Raw genomic sequence first — 25,526 nt, forward strand, 5'->3', positions numbered from 1 at the left:
TTGAAAACCTTTCCCAATCGCTGCACTTGCATGAATTGTGCACACTTCCTGCGTGTTATGTAGCTACCGTAGCTTTAAAGGTGCAGTATGAAGAATATGTTTAAAAATGGGGTTGTCCATCACTTGAATTGTGATCGTGCCCCAGGGTTCCCTCAAAATTCTTGTTTCTTCCCCGTCCTCTCCTTGAATCACTCTTAGCACACTCTCTCTTCTCCAAGGGAGCAGATTCTCCACAGAGGGAAGAAATTTCTGTTTTAAAGTCCTGGCACGGAAGTCCTTCCAAAGGATAAGTTGGACTGATGTGAGGTGATCCAGTCTTTACCTCCAAATCATAACTACTTTGCGTGTAGTAATCTTTAGTCCTGAGCAGGGGTGGACTGGTCAGTGATCTGGGCCCAAGGGTCATGGGCTCCTAACCACCTTTCAAGTGATCTAAGAGATTGGGTCCCCGATTGCTTTGGGATCTTATGGGTTAGTCCGCCTCTGGTCCTCAGGTTTCGCTGTATTGGGTAACATTGCAAGCGCCACACCATCTCTGATTAAAGGGAACACAGAGACGGCTACTATAAGATAATTGAAAGAGTTGATGTACCCCAGCACCTGAGAAGTCAAAGTTCTCCCTGGGTCTGAGGTTAATCTGTTTCCATCTTGTTTTACAGTCTCTCCTTCCTGAGATCCACCTTCACAAAGATACTTCCAATTAGGAACAGTTATACACAGTCCCTCCGCTGTAGACCAGCTTCAGCCCGCATCCACTCAATCAAACAGCAGGCAGAGGATCAAGAGGAGTCTTCACGCAAGACAAAGTGCGACAAAACTAAGGCCCAAGATCTGAGCCCTCACACTCGAGCTACAATTGGAAGTCTGCCACCTCCGCAGCTCGTTCTGCAGCCCCTCAATGTATTTCCATTCTTTCCCTACACACCTCCCCAGAACTCATTCATTGGGAAAGGCTCTATTGTCCTCCAGTGCCAACTCCAGACTCTAGTTCAGGCATATGGTGCAGCAAAATAAAAAAAAGAAACAAACTTCCTGCGTCGAGCTCCTTCTGGCTGTATTCAAATCTAGGCTAAACACCCAAGTCCTATTCACCTGTTTAAAACAGACATGGGTACTAATCATTCCCTAATCCCTTATTTGTCCTGTTTATCATACGTATTTGGTGTATAGTGCCGCATGCGTCTACCATTATAGAAAAAAAAGTAGTTGCTCACTTGGGCCTCTGGCTTATAAAGGATGGTAGTACCATTAGTCATCCCTGGAGGGGAGAAGCTATAATCAGTATACATCGCCTCTCTACTCTTAAAATGGTATGATCTGTAGGTAGGAACATGCAGGACTAGTGAAGTCCCTGCAATGATCCTTACATATGTCTACAAATGTTAATGCATGTGACCCACCAGAGGTAAAACAACTTGCATTGTATTGCTAAAAATATGCTTTATGTATGGTGACAACAAGGTGCGTAGCTACGTGGGGCCATAATTTGGCCCTGAACCCTCCTGCCGATGACCCTCTTGACCCCCCCCCCTCCTGCCGTCTGCTACCTTTTGCTGGTGGGGGACCCCAACCCCCACCAGCCGAGGTCCTCCTCTTCCTTCGTTCTGTTTTGGAGTCTGATGTCCTGCACATACAACGTTCAGGACGTCAGACCAACGAAGGAAGAAGAGGACCTCGGCTGGTGGGGGTTGGGGTCCCCCGCCAGCAAAGGTAGGCGACGGTGATGGCAGGGGAGGGTTGGCAGCAGGAAGGGGGTCAAGAGGGTCATCGGCAGGGGGGGGGTCAAAGGTGGTGGTGGCGGGGGTCAGCGGCGCAGGGGGGGGAGCTAAAATGTGTCCCTTCCCTCGGGCTCCTGGACCCCCCTCCTGCCGAAATCTGGCTACGCCCCTGCTGCATACTCTAGAACATGCCAACTCACGGGTCATATAAGTGTGCGCAGAACTATTGTACTGTTAAACATGTTAATATCTCTTTTCAAAAGGGTATAATGTTGTTTCAATCTAGCCACTATTTCTGCTGCATTTTTAAAGACACAAGTCTCTATGTTGTCTTCGTAAAATGAGCTAAAAATAGCACCTGTGTAGCCTTTTATACATAATAGTGAAAGATGATGTAGGAGTAGGTACCGGCAATCCACCACCTAATGAGGTAGGACAGGCATGCATAAAATAAAAGTTGCACTCTGGTTATCCAATAACAACACGCCTCAAAAGAGCCGTTCCAAGCTCTAATCCTAACAAGAGACGTTTACACTACTGAATTACAGGCATGGAACTAAAAATAACAAGAACTTATTTAAATGAAGAATAAGAGCAGTTTACAAAAACAGTGAGGACAGAACTGGAATAGAAAAGTAACAGGAAACGGAAAAAGTGTTTAAAAAAACGGCTATTAGAATGAACACAAACCTCCCTGAGACACAAAATAAATGTCACCTGCTTGTTACCTGTAAGGGAGTGGAATATAGTGGTTAGAACACCGATCTTGACAGTTCAAATCCTACTGCTGCTACTTGTGAACTTGGGCAAGTCACTTAACCCTCCATTGCCTCAGGTACAAACTTAGATTGTGAGCCCTCCTGGGACAGAGAAATATCCAGAGTACCTGAATGTAACTCACCATGAGCTATTGCTGAAAGGTGTGAGCAAAATCTAAATAAATAAATAAAGATTCCATGCAGAAACTCAAATAGTAGCAACATTCCATGTAGCACCCTAAAGAATAACAAGCGGAGGAGTGGCCTAGTGGTTAGAGCACCAGTCTTGCAATCCAGAGGTGGCCGGTTCAAATCCCACTGCTGCTCCTTGTAATCTTGGGCAAGTCACTTAACCCTCCATTGCCTCAGGTACAAACTTAGATTGTGAGCCCTCCTAGGACAGAGAAATATCCAGAGTACCTGAACGTAACTCACCTTGAGCTACTTCTAAAAAGGTGTGAGCAGAATCCAAATAAACAAGTGATCAGATCTTGACCGTATAACCTGCACATGTGACAAGTCTCTCTCTCCAGAACAACTGGAGTAGCAGGTCTCTACAAGCGGTGGTAGCTTTGACGTGCTCTGGTGATCCATGCTGATATCAAAATGATATAAAAGTATATCTTCAATGTCTCCGATCTGATGGCATCACAGAAGGTGATTGTTTGTGCCCTTTGCTATAGCTTGAAAAACCATGCCTTTTGACGTAATTAGGAATGCTTTTACAGGAATGTTGGCTCCTTGGAATCTAGGGTCAATGATTTTCACATGGCCCCACATCTGTGTCTTGCATCAGCCACGATCATAGTCTGTCTTTAGCGTAAGCATGACTCCCAAGTTTTTAATTGTAGCAAAGGTTTTTCTGTATTGGAACACACAGCACTGTCTGCTGGATAACAGGTATAGCCTGGCCAATTTCTGCAATATGCCTGTTGTCTTGTGGCAAGGGCTTTTATCTCTACAATGAGGCTTTCAGAATTTCGAGACCGATACTAAATCTCCGTCCTAATCTGGTTAGCTTGGAAGTTCTATTACGGAGATGCTACCATTTTCCAGGAGGGAGACCTTTCAGCCAATTCTGGCTTTAAATTTAACCTCAAAGCAATGTGGGATTTATCATCCCTGAATCTATTCATTAAAAACCATGCTGCATGCCTCATAATGCATCATGATAGAGTTGTCATAAAGCCAAGACTGGCCTTAAATCTCTCTCTTGAAACTGGGTAACTTGGCAGCTCTGTTAATGCTTCTTGGATACCATCAACCCTTTGGGGGGAAAGCTCAGAAGGTTCCAAAAGTTAGACTTCCAGGCACAAAGGGCTATTTGCAGCTTTTTATTTAGACATGATTTCTTAGAACTTCTGATCTGGATTAGCCTTGGTAAGTTTCTAACACAGTGCTTCTCAATCCAGTTCTCGGGGCACATGCATGAGAGGCATTGCATTCAAATCTCATGTGTATTCATTGTGGCTATTGTGAAAACCCAAATGGCTGAGTGTGACCTGAGGACTGAGTTGAGAAGCACTGATGTAACAGGATAATAGTAATTTAATTTTACACAAGGATTCAGGATTGTAAGAGTGGGAACCACATTCCTCAAGGGCCACCACTCAGTCGAGTTTTCAAGATTTCCACAGTGAATATGCATGAGATCTAATGTACATGCAAATCAACCTCATGCATTGTGGAAATATTGAAAACCCACTGGGTTATAGCCATTGAGGTCTGTCGTTAAACCACCCCTGAGCTAGAACTAGATTCCTAGAAGGCAGACTAGCTCCTCCTGAAGAAGGTACACTGTTCCCCCCTCCCCCCCCCCCCCCCCCCAAAAAAAAAAGACCAGCTCATGTCTGCTAGTTAGTTCTGGCACTGGAAAATTTTGTGTTTCAGGTTAGAAATAACAAAATGTCCTGGGAAATTCTTATGTTTCAAATGCACATACCTAGTATATCTAAGAAGTGAGTAACACGGACCTCATATATGTTAAACAAGCCAAGGTGCCTATAACTGCAGAAAGCATCAGCTTGTTTCAATAAGAAGCCCACAATCGACTGGAAAGGTACAGGAAGGAATTCAGGCAGACTGGACGGGCCTTTGGCTTTTTACCTGCGTCTAGTCCAGGTTATTCTCAACCCAGTCCTCAGGGTACACCAAGCCAATCCAGTTTTCAAGATATGCACAATGGAACATGCATGAGCAATTTGCATACAATCAAGGCAGTGCATGTTCATTATGGGTATTCTGACTGTATTCCCTGAGGACTAGGTGAAAACCCCTGGTTTAGTCTTGAGTGCAAGGCAGTCAGTTTCAGGTTTGACCTCTGTGTGAATGTGGCATCAAATGTAATTTTGGCACATTTTAACTAGTAAAAATCTAACTTGTTTAGAGTCGAGACCCGATGGCTTCAGAAATGTGCTAATGGCCATAAAGCCTAGTCAAGATACAGGTATGAGGTCGGACACTCACTCTTCATTTGTCCTTTAAACTGACTCTTTATACATAACCTCTGCTTATCAACCATTGTGTGCTGAGCTCTCATGTTCCCCCTTTACAATGAAAATACAAATCTTACAGAACACTTTTTTTTTTTCATAAGCGGAAAAGTTGTGTTTAAAACAGTCCTGACTAAAATTGACTAATCTCTTGAAAGTCCTAACAAATGCATAGTTTTTCAGTTTAATTAGATCAGATTTCCGCCTCTCCGCACTCAGTCTGGGAGCTGACAGTTCAGTAAAATATTCCCATGTAAGGTTTACCCTCTTAGGGAGAGGGGCAATAATTCATCATTAGGATTTCAGAGTCCAGGTGTAAATGAAAAGTGATGACGCCTCCAGCGAGGCAGGAAAGTGTGTAGGAGAAGAAAATCTTATCTGATGCCCAATTCCCCGGTGGCAGCAGAGAATAATTAAGATAACATTGCTTGAAGAGTTCTTCAGTGATTAAAAATCACATATGCAGAATCTATAAGTTGCAGGGTAATAGATGGGAAGGATGCGGCGGGTACAGCTGTGCTCTGCACAGGGCAGTGCAAAGCATCGCGGTGGGAGAACAGCAGTTTCCGGCTGTCGCTAGAGACCACGTCCAGTCCAAGGACTTTGTTTAGATGCGACAAATCATTTGTCTGTTATTAACCCAGAGCTTGTAATTATGCAGATTGCCATAGATTTTCCAGGGCCTGGAAGTGAGATGGAGGGTTGTTCGCACTATAGCAGACAGATGAGAGCTGGCCACGCATTACTGAACTTGCCACATTTATCATGTTGACTGATGGCAGCCGAAGCAGGTCTCAGGTCCCAGTGGTTAATGTAGTGGGTAATTAACTGTCATTTGCCTAGTAATAGGCTGATGATCAATGGTTTGTGTGGAAACAAATTCTAATCAGGTAGCTGATAAATGTTCAGGGAGCGAGAGCAATTGAAAATGTTGGGGGGGGGGGGGGGGAGAGAGGGGGGGACAGACAAGAGTGAAAGCTCTGTCCAGAATTTCAAAATGGTATCGAGGTTGTTTTATTTTGGGCCTGGGAAATAACAGTTCGCCTCCTAAATTCAATTACCCAAAGCTAACACCTGCTAATGTTCATCCTTTAGAGCCTGTTAACAGTGGTGCCTTTTTTTTTTTTTGGTTACATTTGTACCCTGTGCTTTCCCACTCATGGCAGGCTCAATGCGGCTTACATGGGGCAATGGAGGGTTAAGTGACTTGCCCAGAGTCACAAGGTGCTGTCTGTGCCTGAAGTGGGAATTGAACTCAGTTCCTCAGTCCAAAGTCCACCACCCTAACCACTAGGCCACTCCTCCACTGTTGCTACTATTTGAGATTCTACATGGAATGTTGCTATTCCACTAGCAACATTCCATGTAGAAGTCGGCCCTTGCAGATCACCACCAATGTGGCCGCGCAGGCTTCTGCTTCTGTATGTCTGACGTCCTGCACGTACATGCAGGACGTCAGACTCACAGAAACAGAAGCCTGCGCAGCCTTCTACATGGAATATTGCTAGTGGAATAGCAACATTCCATGTAGAATCTCCAATAGTATCTATTTTATTTTTGTTACATTTGTACCCCGCGCTTTCCCACTCATGGCAGGCTCAATGCGGCTTACATGGGGCAATGGAGGGTTAAGTGACTTGCCCAGAGTCACAAGGAGCTGCCTGTGCCTGAAGTGGGAATCGAACTCAGTTCCTCAGGACCAAAGTCCACCACCCTAACCACTAGGCCACTCCTCCACTCCAGTTGGCAGTTGGCTTTGGGAAGCTGAATAAATAGGGCTCCATATGATAAAAAATTGCAGCTTTTAGTAAAAGGACACCCTTCGTGTACAATAGCATAACCACAACTTCAATCTTTGAGGGGGCTAAAGGGTTAACACAGATGGGTGCTAGACACTGAGCAACCCACTTCCTTTTGCCTCAACATCTTCCGCCTGATTTCCTTGTCTCTTCTTTTCCCCCTTCTGCAACCACCAAAATGTCAATCCTTTATTAGCTGGTGAGGATCCCCAAGCCCTGGCCAGCTGATGAAATCAAGTGACGTGCAGCCACTGAACCACTGTTGCTGACACTGCTTGAACGTTGAGTACTGACAGCTTAGCAGTACTAGATGCTGATCTTATAACTTCTCTTGGGAGTGCTTCCCGATGCCTTAACTTATTCATGGTCCCTGCCACATGCTGCTGCACTTCACGTCTCGACTGACTCGGGATCTGGATTTCTTCAGCTGTCAGGGCTTGAGGTTCCCAGACATCTACAGCAATGGTGTATCTGACCTCTGGTGGTGGAGAGACTTCCTGAGGCAAAATAAAAGTGGAGGGGCCCAGGCCCACCCATGGCTATGCTCTTAGGTGTGTGGCTCTGAAAATACATGTCTGCTAGATGAAGGTGAAGAGAAGTTCAGAAGACCATGCAGTCATGATTCTCCTTCAATTATAAAGAGAATAATAGCGCATTGGACTTCCGGAGGAGTACTCTCATGGTTAGTGCAGTGGCCTGACAACCAGGAGTACTAGGTTCGATTCCCACTGCAGCGCCTTGTGACTCTGGGCAAGACACTTAACCCTCCATTGCCCTAGGTATAAATAAGTACCTGTATATAATATGTAAATGTCTTTCATTGTAACCACAGAAAGGCAGTAAATCAAATCCCATCCCTTTCCCGTTTCCCTCTTGTAAATATCTGAAAAAAATAAGTATGAACAGAAGTTGGAATGCATTAGTGAGAGTGTTCTGAGTGTCTGTGTGTGTTGGCAAAATACCTGTGTGTTTCTAGATGGCAATAGAGGTGGGGTGGGGATTAGAAGTTTAAGTAAGCTTGGGTTGATATTCAGTAACGGGGTAGGTTGCAATTCTTTCTTTCTTTAAAGCATTTAATTTTCTGTTACCAAACTGCATCTTCTACAGCACACCTTTTGAATTCATTAGTTGGAATGACTTTTAATTTGGAGCTTCCCCCGGGAACCATTATAGCTCTACTTGTCATCGTCATGTTCCCAAGTCGGAATCAAAGAGTCGACTGCAGTAGATATGTTGCAGTTAATGCTACATAACAGGCAGAAAATTATTTTTTAATAACGCTGTCACAATTGTGATTGTTAGCACTTTAAATAAACTTGGCTTCCAAGACTGTAGAAAGGACGGACTGGCATGTAGGAATTTCCCAGGTGCGATTATGCTTAAAAAGCAAACATGCATTCTGTACCAGCGAAAAGAATCTTTACTGACGTTCCAAAAACTGGACTTCAAGAAAAGAATTGGGCATCTTGACAAATGGTTCCTGCAGTATAATACTACTTATTTCTATAGCGCTACTAGATATACGTAGCGCTGTACACTGAACATGTAAGACTCTTTTTTTTTTTTTTTTTTTTTTTTTTTCCTGTCAGACCACTCTTTCTCCGTCACTCTTGGATCAGCTAACTTCCAAGTTCTACTGAAGACTCATCTCTTTAATAAGGCATACAACAATGATCAACAAATGTAAACTCCTATACGCACATCCAAAACTGCCTCTACTATGTCTACCTGCCAAAACACTACCATGTTTTCTCACTATCATGGTACCCAAGATCCTTTAGCTACTACTAAATGTATATTTTCTTACATAATTCTTATAAATTTCTTAAACATTTCTTAATATGTTTGCTTGTTAATACACTATCATGTTTTATCACTATCATGCTACCCAAAATCCTTCAGTTATCACTAAATGTATACTTTATCATGTACTTCTGTTACTCGTGATGTATTGTAAGCCACATTGAGCCTGCAAAGTGGTGGGAAAATGTGGGATACAGATGCAACAAATAAATCCACATCTGCTCCCACACCGCTTCAATATGAGAGTCCTCAGGGTTCTGTTCTCTCTTACGCTTTTTAGTCCGCTTTCTTCACTTTTCCATGACCCAAGAAAATGTCAATTTTTACATCTATGCTGATATTTTTACTTTTTACTTTTTCTCCAAACCAAATTGAACCCTTTTTTAATGTCCAATTCTCACAGGTCACAGACTAATTCTTTACCCGAAGAAGACTACTGCTTGCTGGATCACTGGTTCTCTTCCTACCCCCTACATGTTCTCTGACACTTTCTAATCCATCAGTACGATCCCGTTAATGCCTTCCACTAGGTATTTTTAGATTCACACCTTTCTCAACATATTTCTTCTGTTCTTAAAATCAAGATTCTATTTCCTCTGTGAGCTCCACTCTATTCGTTCCTGCTTTGATTTTACATCATTAAACACCTTGGTTCATGCATTTGTCATTTCCAAAATCGATTATTGTAACTCTGTATTTTCAGGCCTCCCAAATTCTCAACTGAAAAAGTCTTCACAGTTCAGCTGCTCGTTTTCTCCACAAGGCCAAACGCTCGGATCATGTCACACCTTTGTTTCTTTGACTGCACTAGTTGCCTTTCCGTTATCGGCCCTTTTTTAAGATTCTCTGTTTAGTTCATAGTAACATAGCAGATGACAGCAGAGAGATACCTGTACAGTCCATCCACTGGCTTCCCCTCTTTCCTCTCCCCTGTGATTATCCCCTACATAGCCACGAGATTATTATGCTCCCTTGACTCTCGCCATTGGGTTCTTCCCGCTCTTGAAGGTAGCACATTTGGAATATACTCATCACTCTGCCTTGTATTTTTCCTTGGCTCTAAACTTTGGATTGATCTTCCCCCTTCTATAAGTTCAGAACCCTCACTAAAAAAAATTTAAGACCCTTCTTAAAAACACACTTTTTTCCCCCCTATAACCTTTGATATTAACTCTTGACTAGGGTTTCCTCTAACATTTTGCATGTTGTTGTTTTCCTATTTGAATGGAATTCTTCCTTTTTTTCCTCTTTGTTTTAAAATGTACTATTTTGTTTTTAGGTTTTGTAAACCACCCTGACCTGTTAAAATTGGCTATACCGCCCTATCTGAACAAACATCCCTATCTGAACAAACATCCAAGGAGCCCCCAAGCCTTTCTTAGTCTTCTAAATGTCGTTGCCAAATGTTTTTTTTCCTAAAACTTCAGGTTTTCCATCAGTCTCAATGGCAGAAGCTACTCCAATTTGGATGGGCCATAAACCTTAAATACCCTGTTGCCAGTTTCACATAAGTGACACTGCCTCACAGGAGGAATATGCAGTAATACGTTAACTGGGACCCCTCTGAATCTAAAGGTTTGGCTGGTTTGTACACTCCTAATTAGCCTCATTGGCCAAAATATGATATAATTAAAATACTTTGGTTACTGGTGTATTTTTGCATCCTATTCAATGTAAAGATGCAAGAACTTCTGAAATGTTCTTTTCCCTGCTTCCACCAACATTTTGTTCAAAATGCTGAGGTCATTCTGCTGTGGCCTAATTTAATACAGATGGGCTGCAAGAAAATGAACATATCATTTACAAGAACGTGGTGGACTCTGTGGCCTCAGTTATTAGTTGGTGAAACTTTGGACTGGGAAGTGGAATCGCTTAAGCAGTAGTGTTTAAGGATTTTCCATTTGCATTTTGATTTAGATTCTCATATTTTAACTTGAGAACATAAGTGTTGCAGTACTGGGACAGACCAAAAGTCCACGTTCTCTGGCAACAAATTCCAGAATTAATTACACATTGAGTGAAGACATATTTTCTCTGATTTTGTTCCAAAATTACTACATTAGTAGCTTCATTGTGTGCCCGCTAGTCCTTGTAATTGTGGGAAGAGTAAACAAGCGATTCATGTCTACCAGTTCCACTCCACTCAGTATTTTTATAGATCTCTATCATATCTCCCCTCAGCTGTCTCTTCTTCAAGCTGAAGAGCCCTAGTCACTTTAGGCTTTCCTCATAGGGAAGTTGTCCCATCCCCGTTGTTGTTTTTGTCACCCTTCTAATTCCGCTATCTTTTTAAGATGTTGTGACCAAAATTGCACACAGTAATTGAGGTGCAATCGCACCATGGAGTGATACAAAAACAGAATGTTAGGAATTATGAGGAAAGGAATAGAAAACAAACGTAAAATGTATATTTGCTTTCTTAGCCACCGCTCCATACTGAGCAGAGGATTTCAAAGTATCATCAGACACCTAGAGCCTTTTCCAGGTTGGTGACGCCTAATGTGGAACGTTGCATCTCGTAGCTATAGTTCAGGTTCCTCTTTCCCACATGTCACGTTGCACTTGCCCACATTACATATCATCTGCCATTTGGATGCCCAGTCTTAGTCTCATAAGGTCCTCTTGCAATTTTTCACAATCCTCTTGATTTAACAACTTTGAATAACTTTGTGTCGTCATAAAATTTAATTACTTCACTAGTTTATTCCTAGTGCTAGATCATTTATAAATGTTAAGCAGTGGTCCCTGCTGTCTTTTGAGTCAAGAGGTAGAGTTAATTTATAGATGGTGTATCAAAGTTGACAGTCTTAAATGGTGTGTATGGCACCAACGAAGGCACGTGTAAATAGGTGTCTCTTATCTGAAGCATATGCTCCTAAGAGCTTTGGAGAGGAGATGAAAATCTCATTTGTGACTGGGTATCTCTGGTCCAGAACTCTTCAAAACAGCGAGGTCCAGCATTCCATTGTTTTCACTCAACACTAATTACACAGTTATCTAGATACAATGATTTTGTGAAAAAATGAATGCTGACTAGATATGCACTCATTTGTGTATGTGTGTGTTTTTTTGTTTTTGATTGATTTTGTTATACAAAGAGGCATATTTTCAAAGCACTTTGGGAGGCTAAGTTCCATAGGTTTCTATGGAACTTTGGGAGGCTAAGTGCTTTGAAAATGAGCCCCAAAATGTACCACTGTATTAGGCACCTGATCATGTCTTCTCTCTGTGCACCAAACTTCAGTGGGACAAATTCCTTCCTGCCCCAGTAGCTGTGGGTTTTGACTCATTTTGGTTTGGGGAGCAAGTTCTATTAAAAAATAATAATAATAATACTTCATAAAATGAGCGAGTTGGCATCTGCTACAATAAATATAATGTTAAGTGTTGTATGTCCCAGGACAGCTAAGTAGAAATAAATAAAACCCTGTCTTCTTGCTGAAAGACTAGAAATGGTCGGTGCCCCTGCCATATTGTCACAAATAAGGGTAATCGTATAAATAGGCTTTTATCAGGTGCCCATTTTATAAAGGAAGGTAGGTGCCTATTTTCTTTTATAGCATATTAGTGTGACAGCTGAGATAAGCGTGCGTTACTTAAAAGCCAGTGATTGACACAAAAACAGGTTGTTTTTGTTTTTTTTGAAGAGTATTAACTGGGTGGCAGAGCCAGCCGGTGGTGGGAGGCGAGGATAGTGCTGGGCAGACTTATACGGTCTGTGCCAGAGCCAGTGGTGGGAGGCGGGGCTGGTGGTTGGGAGGCAGGGATAGTGCTGGACAGACTTATACGGTCTGTGCCAGAGCCGGTGGTTGGGAGGTGGGGCTGGTGGTTGGGAGGCGGGGATAGTGCTGGGCTGACTTATACGGTCTGTGCCCTGAAGAGGACAGGTACAAATCAAAGTAGGGTGCACACATGAGTTGTCTTGTTGGGAAGACTAGATGGACCGTGCAGGTCTTTTTCTGCCATCATTTACTATGTTACTATGAGGCTTTTTCCTTCCTGAAAAATAAAACACAAAATATATATATAATACACACACACACACACACACACACATATTTGATATTTTCTGGTTGTGGAAGCTTTGAGTACAGATTTGGTAATGTGGGTGTAGTAGTGGTGAGTTATACTTCACTCCTCAGGATTGTGCTCAGATATGTGTGTAATAAAGTCCTGTGTGTATAACTTTGCACTCAGACTTTGTATACGCGCTCCCTCCAATTACACACTAATGAAAGAATAGCGCATAGGCATGTATAGCATTTAGTATATATGCACTACCATTACAACAAAGGAACTAGGCTTTGCTTTTTCTACGCTAATACATCTTGTAAAGAAAAGGGTCTTTTGGCTAGCACAGCCTTTGCACCTGGAGAGCCGAGTGGGAAGACCTTCCAGCTGATGCACTTCAGGAGAGAGCTGGAACAGGGAACCAGTCCTCAAGCCAACTGAAGCAGAGGTTTACTTAAACAAGGTTGGTCAATGGCTTACACACTCCGTGTCAGACTCGGCCCCCATTCCCACCTTAAAATTCTGTCTGCACTGTAGTCTTGACATGGGCTGCCTGCACCAGGACTTGATTCCTGAACAGTCCCTGAAGAGCGGGGACTGTTCAGGGAGGAAATCCTGGGGCAGGCCGCAGGTGGCCCATGAGTGCCACTGCCCTAGGTCAAGCATTGCAGACAGCATTTTAAGGTACCTGGGGTGGGGGAGAACAGAAAACATGCACCCTTTAAATAAAATTTGGCTTTCCCTTGAACTGAAGAAGAGGGAGAAATGTATTGGGTGGCAGAGCCGGAGGTGGGGATGGTGCTGGGCAGACTTATACGGTCTGTGCCAGAGCCAGTGGTGGAAGGCGGGGCTGGTGGTTGGGAGGCGGGGATAGTGCTGGGCAGATTTATACGGTCTGTGCCCTGAAAAGGGCAGGTACAAATCAAGGTAAGGTATACACAAAAAGTAGCACATATGAGTTTATCTTGTTGGGCAGACTGGATGGACCGTGCAGGTCTTTTTCTGCCGTCATCTACTATGTTACTATGAACGGGGATCAAAGGAGGATCTCAAGCCAGAGAAACCCCAATAGCTGTGCCCATTGGGGAAGGGGAACCATTATGAGGACTTTGTTCCTGCAGACTCAAAGAGCCTTAATACATAGGAAAATGAGTTAACACAACTCATTTGGAGGGAGGGCCCAGAGTAGATCTGCCAAGGACACTTTCCAAGAACCTCTTCCAAGGCAGAAGGTTCATAAAGAAACCCAAGATTATATAGTCAGTAGTAGAATAAAGTAAAATAAAACAGTTTGCTTAAGCCTAGATGGGACAACATCAGCATTAAACCTTTGGTAAGCGATTGCAATTTCTGACTTGGACTGAATATTGAATGAAATAGTGCTGAGTGAGTGGATTTACTCTGCCCTTTTAGCTCCAGCTGTTCCCGGTTCTGACATCAGTGTAAAAAAAAAATAAATACTTGATAGTAATCTGCGCGGATGCTCACCAAGCAAAAAAGAGTTACACCTGCATATGGGTTGTAGAAATAAAGGAGCCAGGTATCTTATTAGAGATGAAGAAATAGCCTTACCAGTTCTTTTAGCCACTTTGACCCTAATAGAATGCCTAGGAGGGAAGGTAATATTTACCTCTACAGAGTTGAGACTCCACCTGGACTATTGCTGGGCTCTGTACACCATATCTACAGAATGGCATTGACACAGTAGAGGTGATCACCAAAATGGTACATGGACTGCACTGCAAGCCTCAGAGACTAGTAATTAAAAGGTGTACTTTCTGAAGTGAGCAGGGAACAACTATTCAAATACCTGGTAGGCTTCAATAAAGCTTTGGGAGGAAACTTTCCCTAAACTATGAAGTTAAAAGGACAGTGGGTTATCGTATAACGTGGCTTAAAATGGCAATATAGCATCATATGAAACTGAAGGGTGGGGAAACAAATGTGAGAAACTTTCACCAAGAGGATGGTGGATGCCTGGAAGACAAAACCGTTCAGCAGGAGGAAGTAACATCCAATATGTTTACAGTTCAAGTGTACATGGGATATAACACACAGGGATCTTGGTGGGGGAGTAAATGGGCGAACTGGGTGGGTCAAAAACTTCTTTCCTGCTGCCATGTTCTGTTGGCTCATAGGCCCATAACAGCTTTTCCAAATCCTGCTCTTTATGAGGTTGGTGTTTTTTTGTTATTAGCTAAGCTATGAAAACATCGGTGTGCCAGGGTCCCATGGATGCCATGCTGACATGGGATTCCAAGTTTGAGTCTGAAAAACTGTGTGGCTTTGTAGCAGCCTCACTTCATTTCTCTTAGTTGAACTATTAAGCTACTATGACTAGCAAAGGGAAGTTGGATATCTATGTAAAGGTTCTTCTATCTGTTCTGTCACTACTGAATTTGCTTGTGCAACCCTTAAGTAAATGGTACCTTGTTTCTGACTGGTGTCTTCGCTGTGCAGTAGTTAGATATGACACAAAAATGTGCGTACATCTGGGAACACTGGTATTTCAAAAGCACATCTGTTTCTGGATGAAGAGACGCCTAGTTGGAGGTCTGCACACACTGAAAAGGTTTTGCATTCTATCTCTACAGGTTGTTTGGCGTTACGGGAAACTGTGCGGCCTGTAGCAAGCTCATCCCTGCCTTTGAGATGGTGATGAGAGCCAAGGATAATGTTTACCACCTGGACTGTTTTGCCTGTCAACTTTGTAATCAGAGGTAAGAATGCTCTTTTAAAGTTGTGCAATCGACACTTGCTGTTGGAACACTTAAGTTGGCAGCTCTCAGTGACCTTTGGGTAATCATAAGTGTTGTACCAGTCTGTGTTGTTCATGGGCATATTCACTGTGGTGACCTGTAGAGTGATAATGTCTTAATGTAATCCACCCCCTCACTCTCCCATCTACACGTACACACTTCCAGTGAACTCTGTAGAGTGCCTGTATCTGGCAGACCAGGGTAGGATAGAGGTGTTGGACTTCTGCGTAAGCAACTGCATCAAATGGGGAATCATGTTAATTGGCTACTCCCTTCTTGAATGTTGCCATCATAGTCCTTTAATAGAACCACATTACACGAGATTGGTACAACTGGCTTATAAATTTTGACATTCTCTTGCTGCTGGAGCTCAAGGAAGAGCGATATGCTGAGAGATGGCATACCGGATATCGCAGGGATTTCATACCCACGGCTAGGAGGTTTCAGGGTTTAAGTACTTTTGTTAAACATGTTGCTCACCCTTCCTCTTGCTGAACTTTTTTTTTGCATCCTCAAAGCACGTTTAGTCGTTGCCTGGACACTGGGATTCCATGAGCCACCTGTTCTGTATCCAAGCTTGAATATGTTTCAAAAACACAACCAGGAAGCCTTTGCCATGGCCAAAAGATGACTACCGGAATACAGAGTCAATTGGCAAAGAAACCTTATATATAACATTCTAGTCTTACTCTAGGACTCCACTTTCCTTGAAACTTTTTTCAATGGATCAAGCACGAGTATGACTAGGAAGTATGTGACGCTACCTATATCTAATGACCATCTCAGTCCAGTTGGTCCATACAAGCTTGAGGTGGCCATTTATATAAAGATAGCTGGATTAAGATGCCTCCGATCAGCTGTTACACTAACGATAGAAGGAGAATCAAAAGGGAAATATAAGACCCTTTTACAAAGCAGCATTAAGCCCGACACAGGCTTACCACTACTACTACTTATCATTTCTAAAGCGCTACTAGACATACGCAGCGCTGTACACTTGAACATGAAGAGACAGCCCCTGCTCAACAGAGCTTACAATCTAATTAGGATGGACAAACAAGAGATAAGGAAATATTAAAGTGAGGATGATAAAATAAAGGTTCCGAACAAGTGAATAAGGGTTAGGAGTTTAAAGCAGCATCAAAAAGGTGGGCTTTTAGCTTAGATTTGAAGACTGCCAGAGATGGAGCTTGACATACCGGCTCAGGAAGTCTATTTCAGGCATATGGTACAGCAAGATAAAAGGAACGGAGTCTGGAGTTAGTGGAGGAGAAGGGTGCAGATAAGAGAGATTTACCCAGTGAACGGTGTTCCCGGGGAGGAATGTAGGGAGAGATGAGAGTGGAGAGGTACTGAGGGAGAGGGCTAATATGAGCATAACGACACTGGTGAAATATTAGTCGTACAGCAGAATTTTGAACAGATTGAAGAGGAGAGAGATGGCTAAGTTGGAGACCTGTGAGAAGCAAGTTGCAATATTCTACACGAGAGGTGATAAAGAGTGTGGATGAAGGTTCTGGTAGTGTGCTCAGAAAGGAAAAGGCGAATTTTGGTGATATTATAGAGAAAGAAATGACAGGTTTTAGCAGTATGCTGAATATGTGCAGAGAAGGAGAGAGAGGAGTCGAAGATGACCCCAAGGTTAGGAGCTGATGAGACAGGAAGGATGAGAGTGTTATCCACAGAAATAGAGAATGGAGGAAGAGGAGAGGTTGGTTTAGGTGGAAAGATGATAAGCTCGGTCTTGGTCATGTTTAGTTTCAGATGGCGCTGAGACATCCAGGCAGCAATGTCAGACAGGTAGGCTGATACTTCAGCCTGGATTCCTGCTGAGATTTCTGGTGTGGAGAGGTAGATCTGGGAGTCGTCAGCACAAAGATGATACTGAAAACCATTGGATGAGATCAGAGTACCAAGGAAAGAAGTATAGATGGAGAAAAGAAGAGGTCCATGGACAGATCCCTGAGGTACACCAACTGACAGTGGGATAGAAGTAGAGGAGGATCCACCAGAGTATATATGCTGGGAGAGATAAGAAGAAAACCAGGAAAGAACAGAGCCCTGAAATCCAAGTGAGGACAGCGAATCAAGGAGTAGGCTGTGATCAACAGTGTCAAAAGCAGCAGATCGAGATGGATGAGGATAGAATAGAGCCCTTTTGGACCAAGCGCTGTTTCGGTTGAATGAAGGGGGCAAAAGCCAGTAGATCAAGAATAGCTTGCGATGAAAAAGTCAAGGCAACTAGCGGTGAACAATTACATTCAACTATCTTGAATAGGAAAGGGAGGAGGGAGATGGGTCGATAGTTGGAAGGACAGGTAGGACCCAATGAAGTTTTTTGTAAGGAGTGGTGTGACTACGGCAGGTTTTGAAGGCATCGGGAACAGTGCAGTGGACAGTGAAAGATTGAGGATATGACCGATAAAAGGGATGACAGTAGGAGAGAGAGTGTTAAGTAGATGGGTGGGAATAGGATCAGAGGAACAGGTAGTTTAGGTTTGAGGAGGAAAGAAGATCTGTAGTTTCCTCTTCTTTTACCACTCGCTAAAAAGGAAGTACTACCAGCCTACCACAATAGCCTGGCAGTAGTTCCCACCCACAGCACACAGTCACATCCGGCGCTACAGAAATGTATGTATTTTTGTAGTGCCAGTGTGTACTGGCAGTAATCGGGCAGCACGGGAGCCGGGTACACACCACCTCAATGGGTGGTGGTAAGGGCTCCCCCTCCCCCCTCCCAAATTGGCTGTGCGACAAGTGCTTCATTTGCTGCATAGCCATTTCTTTAAAAAAAAAAAAACTACCTTTTACCTGCTGTGGTAAAAGGGGGCCTCAGCATATCAAAAGCATGTACCAATGCCAGCGCAGGCCCCCTTTTTGCCGCAGCTTGGTAAAAAGGGTCCATATTGAACTATGGATTTAGTGATCAATAAAATGTATTTTGAAAAGGGAACACAACAAGCGAACATGGGAAAGATCCCCTTTCTCCACAGTCTGCTGTTTGAATAATTTTAGCAGAGATTTTACTTAGCATGTGCGCAAGACAAACATTTGCAGAAGGGCAGGTGCACGAGAGCTAATAGTCAAATAAAATAGACCGGAATTTCAATCGGTGGTTTTCTGGCTGTTTCTTTTTATATTGGCAAATTATTGCAGGCTGTTGGGAGCCTGCAAGTGGTCAGTTGAAGGTCTTGAAATATTCCAAATCTGTTCCAAAGTATAAGAACTTGCCATAATGGGTCGGACCAAAGGTATAGCAGGCTTATTCCATTTTCCAGTGGCGGCCAATCAAAGTACTTGGCTGGACCCCCAAAATAGATTGGCTTCTATGGTCCTTCTCTTCCCCCCTCTCCCCTTCTGGGTGAGCTGTCATATCCCTACCCATCCTACCCATCCTAACACCCTGAATCTGATACACCTGTAGCTTGAAACAGTCCTGGATTGCCCAGCAATGCTAAGAACCAAATTGCTCACCCACAGAGCCAAGCAGAGACAGGAAGGCTTGGAATGACCACTCTGATTAACCAGGATAACAGCGGTTAGCTTGGCAGAGTTTAAAAAGGGGTTAGACGGTTTCCTAAAGGACAAGTGAATAGATCGCTACTAAATGGACTTGGGAAAAATCCACAATTTTGGGAATAACTTGTATAAAATGTTTGTACGTTTGGGTAGCTTGCCAGGTGCCCTTGGCCTGGATTGGCCGCTGTCATGGACAGGATGCTGGGCTTGATGGACCTTTGGTCTTTTCCCAGTATGGCATTACTTATGTACTTATGTAAGTCCTTTATTAAAACTGTTGATGAGAAACAAGAGCAGGACCGTTGTTATAGAATATTTGTTTGTTTATTTATTTGTTGCATTTGTATCCCACCTCTTCCTGGCTCTTTTTACAATTTTGTTCCTCCTTATTTTGGTTTAAAAAGCTTCTAAAAATGCATCTTTTCCTGTAGGCGTCTATGGGAATTTAATGAACTTGGAATATATCATACCCACCTAATAGGCCAAGTGGCTCACAATAAAAACACACACCAAGTAATTTACATATAATAAAATGATGAGCATAAGTTGTTTTAAAAGTAATTGAGCATAGACCCAACATGGGTCATGTTTCAGCTGTAAAGCCTTCTTCGGGACTCTGTGAAATGCAGTAATACCTTTACACACCTTGAGTGCAGAGTCTCACATAAAGGTCAAACGTGTTTGTCAAACACAATTTGCAAATCCCACTGCAGACAGCGTAAAGTTAAACAAAGCCATCTCTCAGGAGACCCCAAATCTGATACATATGTAGCTTGAAATGACCCTGGATTGCCTAGGCCTGCTGATTTAGGAGTGGTAGCAGTGGGATCCCTTGTTTAGAGCAGATGAAGTTCATTTGACTGCTCCTACCCTCCCTGTGTGTGGAGGGGAATTTGCTATGTAGCATAGGTACTAGCTTTGTAGGTGCAGTGATAGCTCAGCACCCTTGGTATTGACCAATTGACTTCATTTCTCTCCAGGGCAGGGCAAATTTTGTGTTAATGGCCCTAGTCATTGTGAAAAGTTGATGCTTTATTTGTAAGGTTCCATTATGAGCTGTATGGTTAGATATTTTACTATTTGCATTAAAGGTTCCCTTTGTGCATCACAAGTTGTAATGTTAGTAGCAGAACTATTTAATCACTATAAAAAAAATGAAAGGAAATTTTTCAGTTTGCCGATCTTCAATGTACACCACTGAGATGATTGGCCATGTCTTGTTTATTCATGATCCGATATACTGCTTAGCCAAAGTTCATCCTTTATACCTTCATTTAGTTCCCATGGAATAGGGTTGTACAAGTGTTTTGAGATTCTATAAGAGCAAGTTGCAAGCAGAAACTATTTTTGGCACTTTGCCCTAGGATTCCTCTACCATCACGCTAAGCTACTCTACCCTATTCTATCAACGGTGACTTTGTGTATGCTATAAATGGGTTGAACCTCGTACATATAACACTAATGATTTATATTCTGGAGGCAAGTGGGGAGGCAAGTGGCAGTTGTTAGACATGAAAGAACAGTGCAAGGGGTTGGCCGATAATTTATTTCCAATACTTGATAATACCACAAGTGATCCATTGAGGCAACTAAATCAGGAGGAAAACCAAACTAAACAGATGAGTTTTTGAGCAATGACTTTGGAATTCGCTGCTGCCACATCTGTTTAGAACCCTCATTCCCTAAGAAATGGGTCTAAATAGTTGAAACTGGACTCACGGGAAATGGACAAATGAGAGAAATAAAAAGGAATAGGATGCCATCAGAAGAATGCAAAATACACTGGAGCTACAGGAAGATGTGACTTAAAGACCAAGCAGAGTAACTTAATCCAGACAGTAACGAGGAGCCAATATTCTGAGCATAGAAGAGGGGTGACATGATCGAAACTACAGTGAGCAGAGTGAAGGATCTTGATGGCAGTGGATTGAGTTGTTTGGAGGCATGTGTGGGTAAAGTGGAAGGCCAGCATAGAGTTACAGTAGTCCACACACAAGATAACAAGAAACAGAAGAGTACAAATAAGTGAGGGGTCAAGGAGTGAGCATAGAGGGCGGATGCAATGCAGAGCAAAGAAGGAGAAACAAGACCACAGAGTCAATCTGAGGCTTGAAAGAAAGCTGACAGTCAAAGACCACCCCATTAATCTTTACAGAATCGCAGAAAGGAAGAGAGTGGTCATCAAGCATTGGGGGGATGGGGGACCAAGGGACATGTGGTCAGGAGAAGGTGATAAGGAAGGAAAAGAGAATTCTCCTTAAGCCAAGAGGAAATATCATCCGTTTAGCTAAACGGTGTGCAACTCTGTTCCTGAATGAGGGGGAACAAGGGGAGAAAGGTATTAAAAAGGGGGGGGGGGGGAGAATGGAGCCTTGGGGTACAACGGAATGAACTGGGTAAATTGGGGACAGTGTGTCTTCGTTGCTCTATTCTCTTGGTTTTCAGATTACCCCTCCAGTTGTATTTTTCAACTTTCACAGAGACCAAGGTAATGAATGTGGGACCAAAAGGGTTCCTCTGTAGTGTTCTCAAAATGAGGGATACCATTAAGCATGTTCACCCAAACTGCCAAATAATGGTTTCCTACTGGAAGGTGGCTGAACCATCCTTTATTAAGGACAGAGATAAGAACAGAAACCTGTTTGTCAGCATTAATCTCTAGCCATCAGAGAATATTAACCAGCCAATTTGAAATTTAAATCAGAGATTTGACTCATCTTCTGCATCTGCAGTACAGCAAACTCTTCTAGAATTAACACACCTAATAACATTTCTAGCTGTCCCTTCATTTATTACCTGCCATAATGGGAGCACATAACTTTCGTGCTGGTTACGCACAATTAGCACCTAGTTATTCTCCTGTCACTCCAGCACACAAGATGGAGCTCTTTAATGTGAGAACTAAGTAATCGTCATCAGTCAAGCAAGACACAAGTTCATGGATTCCGCATGCAAAAGGCTTCCAGTGAGACTTGTCTCTGTATTGGATTTGCTGGTAAACTGATTCTTCAAAAACAAAAGGTCATCGTCTTCGGTCCCCTACCCACATCCGTTTATATTTAGGGCTTCTGATTTTAGATTTTATCCAATAAAAACAACTCCAGTTCAAAAAAAATAGGTTTGTTTACATAGAATCCTTGCTGCAACTGGTAACCAGTGCAGCTGAATAAAAAAAAAAAGGAAAAAGTCTCTCAGATTTAGCAAATAGTGTGTGATTTTTTTTTTTTTCAAAATATTTCATCATAAAACTCCATTGTATGAAATTTATTCCTTTACTCACAAAATTCATCCTCTAAATTGATACGGAAGAAACTTGATTAGAAATGTTCTAAATCCTAGCGGAATTCGATCAAAAGTGTTTACTGTATCTTTTTCTTACCAAGCCACAACTAGACATTTATACAAGTCTGCCATATAGGTAGACTATTTAAAATAGAAGTTCTGTAACGTAGCATAATTTGGTGGTATATCAAGACTATTTTCCACATCTACCCTAATGAGTTCTACCTGGATTACAAAGAGGCAAGGTATACCTAGAAAGTAACAATTGACCAGATTTTGATTAAACCAATACTTTTTGAACAAACACCAGAAAAACCCTACTTCCCTAGTACACTCGCTCTTCCCCTGGCTTGTCATATGTCCTTGGCTCAGTTTTGGTGCCTCTTCTGCACAGACAACTCCTGAGTGACACAAATGTACCTAGTATCCTGCGAATGGTGCACAGATTACTCTCAAAGGTTAACAAAATAAATTTTAAAAAGACTCCGGTACCTTCACTTCCCTGTATTAGATCCTGGACTGCAAAACTCGAAAGTTCCTCTGGATAGGGGATATTGAGTGGAGAAGAACCTTGGAGCATGGCGGTTAGTTTGCTGTCCTCATTGGTTTCTTTGGGTTAGTTGAATTAATCCTAGTTATCAATGCAGTAACTGTTGCAGCCACTTGTTGACTTATTTGAGTCATTTTCCAGATTACACCAAAAATAACAGGCCTAACGCATTGGTGCATGTGTTAATTTTGGAAGGTAAAAATCCCAAGCATCCAAACATGAACCCTCCAGTATTCAGCGCTATTTAACCATCCAGACGGTTAAATAGCACATAGCTGGCTAAGCACCAGTGGCGTAGGAAGGGCAGGGTGGTGGGGGTGGTCTGCCCTGGGTGCATTCTTCGCTGCTGGAGGGTGCAGAGCGCAGCCGCGCGCCTGTCTGCTCCACTGGTTCCCTGCTCCCTCTGCCCCAGAGCAGGTTACTTCCTGTTCTGGGGCAGAGGGAACAGGGAGCCAGTGGAGCCAACAGGTGCGCGGCTGCTCTCTGCACCCTCCAGCAGCCAAGAATGCACCCGGGGGGGGGGGGTGTCATACTGCACCCTGGGGGGAGATGGACACCGCTGCACCCCGGGGGGGGCGGGGGGCACAGCGGAGATCCGCTCCGAGTGGCAGCCGACCTAGGGTCGCCACTGCTAAGCACTAATATCCAGCACAAGATAGCCGCTATGCGCTGAGCACCGGTGTTCAGCAGAGATGACGGCTAACAGACCAGCCATGAATATTCAGCGCTTTGACGGCTAAGTTTAGCAGCCAGATTGGGCCACATTAATAGCGGTCCTATATTTGACCGCTATAAATTTAACTGGCCAGCAGAATTATGAAAAATTCAGTCAGTTCAGGAAATTACTTCTTTACTCAGGCCTTAAAGATTTGGAAGAAAATGTTGTTTTGTTAATATTGTTATTGAATTGAGAATGTGCTTTCTGTACACCACTTAAACATTTTGGATAATGTGGTTTATAAATCTTGTTATAAATAAACAAACTTGGCCAGTTACGTTGGTCACAAAAAAAAGAAAGCTATTCAATGCCGGTCACTGGAAACAGCTCAGCATTTAGCCAGCTGGGCCTGCCTCCCGCTGGCTGAATATCAGCCAGGATGTGTCCTTACTGTATATTTAAAGCCATTTATAAACAAAATTTAAAGTAGTTTACGGTTCAATTAGAAGTAAAGTACAAGAATGGAACGTTTCTGCACAGTGGAAAATTTTGTACTTAACTGTTGTAATTCTTATGTTGACTGTACATGGGTGGTAATGTTTTCACATTGTTTCACCACCCAAGATAAGTAGTTTCCAGATCTGCTTTACAAATTGCTGCCTATATTTCAAATTGGACTTTATTGTAAACGAGATACTGGATGGAAACCACTTCTGCATTAATATAATTTGGTTAATAGATTAGTTCCCCCAATTAAAACCACATTAGCATCACTTATATTTCTCCGACTTAACATGTGAGAAAGCAGTTGTACGAGATGTATGTTTACCGAAAATATAAGACTATTTTTTTACTTGTTGAAAATCCTCAGCCTGAACCTTTTCAACTGTGCCTTCAAGTTCAGGCAATGTGTGTGTATATATAAAAAAACAGAACTCGGATATTTTTAAATAGTCCTCATCTAGGAAGCAGGGGCAGTTGAGATAGTATAATTGACTTGAAATGGTTACTTTTATACATGCACCCCAAATGGGCTTACAGAGGTAAATCTACTACTACTACTACTATTTAGCATTTCTATAGCGCTACAAGGCATACGCATCCTACATACAAACTGAAATTTAAGTGTAGATGATTCCGCTATGTTATAATAGTTGATGGAAACTTTCCCGTTTCTAAGACCTTCATGAAGGGCCTCAATCGTCTATTCAATCAAGACTTATCTAATTTAGACATCTATTACCAGTCCTATCTCCCAAGGTGACTCAAACCTATCAATGGAAAAGCCCATTCTGTCCCAAATTATTCAGCTTGATTTACTTTTTGTTACATTTGTATCCCACATTGTCCCACCTATTTGCAGGCTCAGTGTGGCTTACATAGTACCGTAAAGGTGATCGCCAATTCCGGTATGAGCAGATACAAAGTGATGTTGTGGAAGAATGAAGTTCATGTGTAACAGTCCCATTAAGGAATCATAGGGAGGAAGAGTTAGGTTATGTCCAGTACGAGCTTAGGTTTCGTTCTGTTGCAGGGTTCAGGCATTTAAGTTGGATTGATAGCGTATGCCTTTTTGAACAGGTAAGTTCCGGAAGTTTAGGTGGTCATACATTGTTTTCATGGCATTTGGTAATGCGTTCCATAGTCCTTTGCAGCTTGGGTAGTGGAGGTTTAGGTTTACTTGTTGCAAAATGTATAAGCTTACGACACTCCTTAATATGATTTTTTTTTAAACTTCTTTAAGTCATTCTGGGCTAAAGCTGAGGTTTCCACAAGTGGGACTAGTGTATAGGGGACAATGTGAATCGATAAACCCGTCTTAAAGAAGAGACTTCAGACGATCAGAGTTAATGTTCTGGGATCCATTTCAGTAATCCTGTTCAACTGCAGGAAAAGAGAGAGATTCTGCTGTAGGTTCTGAAAGCTACTACTACTATTTAGCATTTCTATAGCGCTACAAGGCGTACGCAGCGCTGCACAAACATAGAAGAAAGACAGGCCCTGCTCAAAGAGCTTACAATCTAATAGACAAAAAATAAATAAAGTAATCAAATCAATTAATGTGAACGGGAAGGAAGAGAGGAGGGTAGGTGGAGGCGAGTGGTTACGAGTCAAAAGCAATGCTAAAGACTTGGGCTTTCAGTCTAGATTTAAAGGTGGCCAAGGATGGGGCAAGA

The 25,526-nt window shown here is 42.7% G+C and overlaps 1 protein-coding gene across 1 annotated transcript in view; it reads left to right on the forward strand.

Moving 5' to 3' along the window:
• The window catches only part of LMO3 (LIM domain only 3), a 74,870-nt gene that overhangs the window by 39,832 nt on the left and 9,512 nt on the right, over nucleotides 1-25,526 (forward strand). Inside the window, 1 exon segment of the mRNA XM_030215363.1 lies at nucleotides 15,176-15,301. Within this exon segment, the coding sequence (XP_030071223.1) occupies nucleotides 15,176-15,301 (126 nt within the window).

The sequence above is a fragment of the Microcaecilia unicolor genome, chromosome 9 (assembly GCF_901765095.1).
Source record: "Microcaecilia unicolor chromosome 9, aMicUni1.1, whole genome shotgun sequence".
Classification (NCBI taxonomy): Eukaryota; Metazoa; Chordata; class Amphibia; order Gymnophiona; family Siphonopidae; genus Microcaecilia; species Microcaecilia unicolor.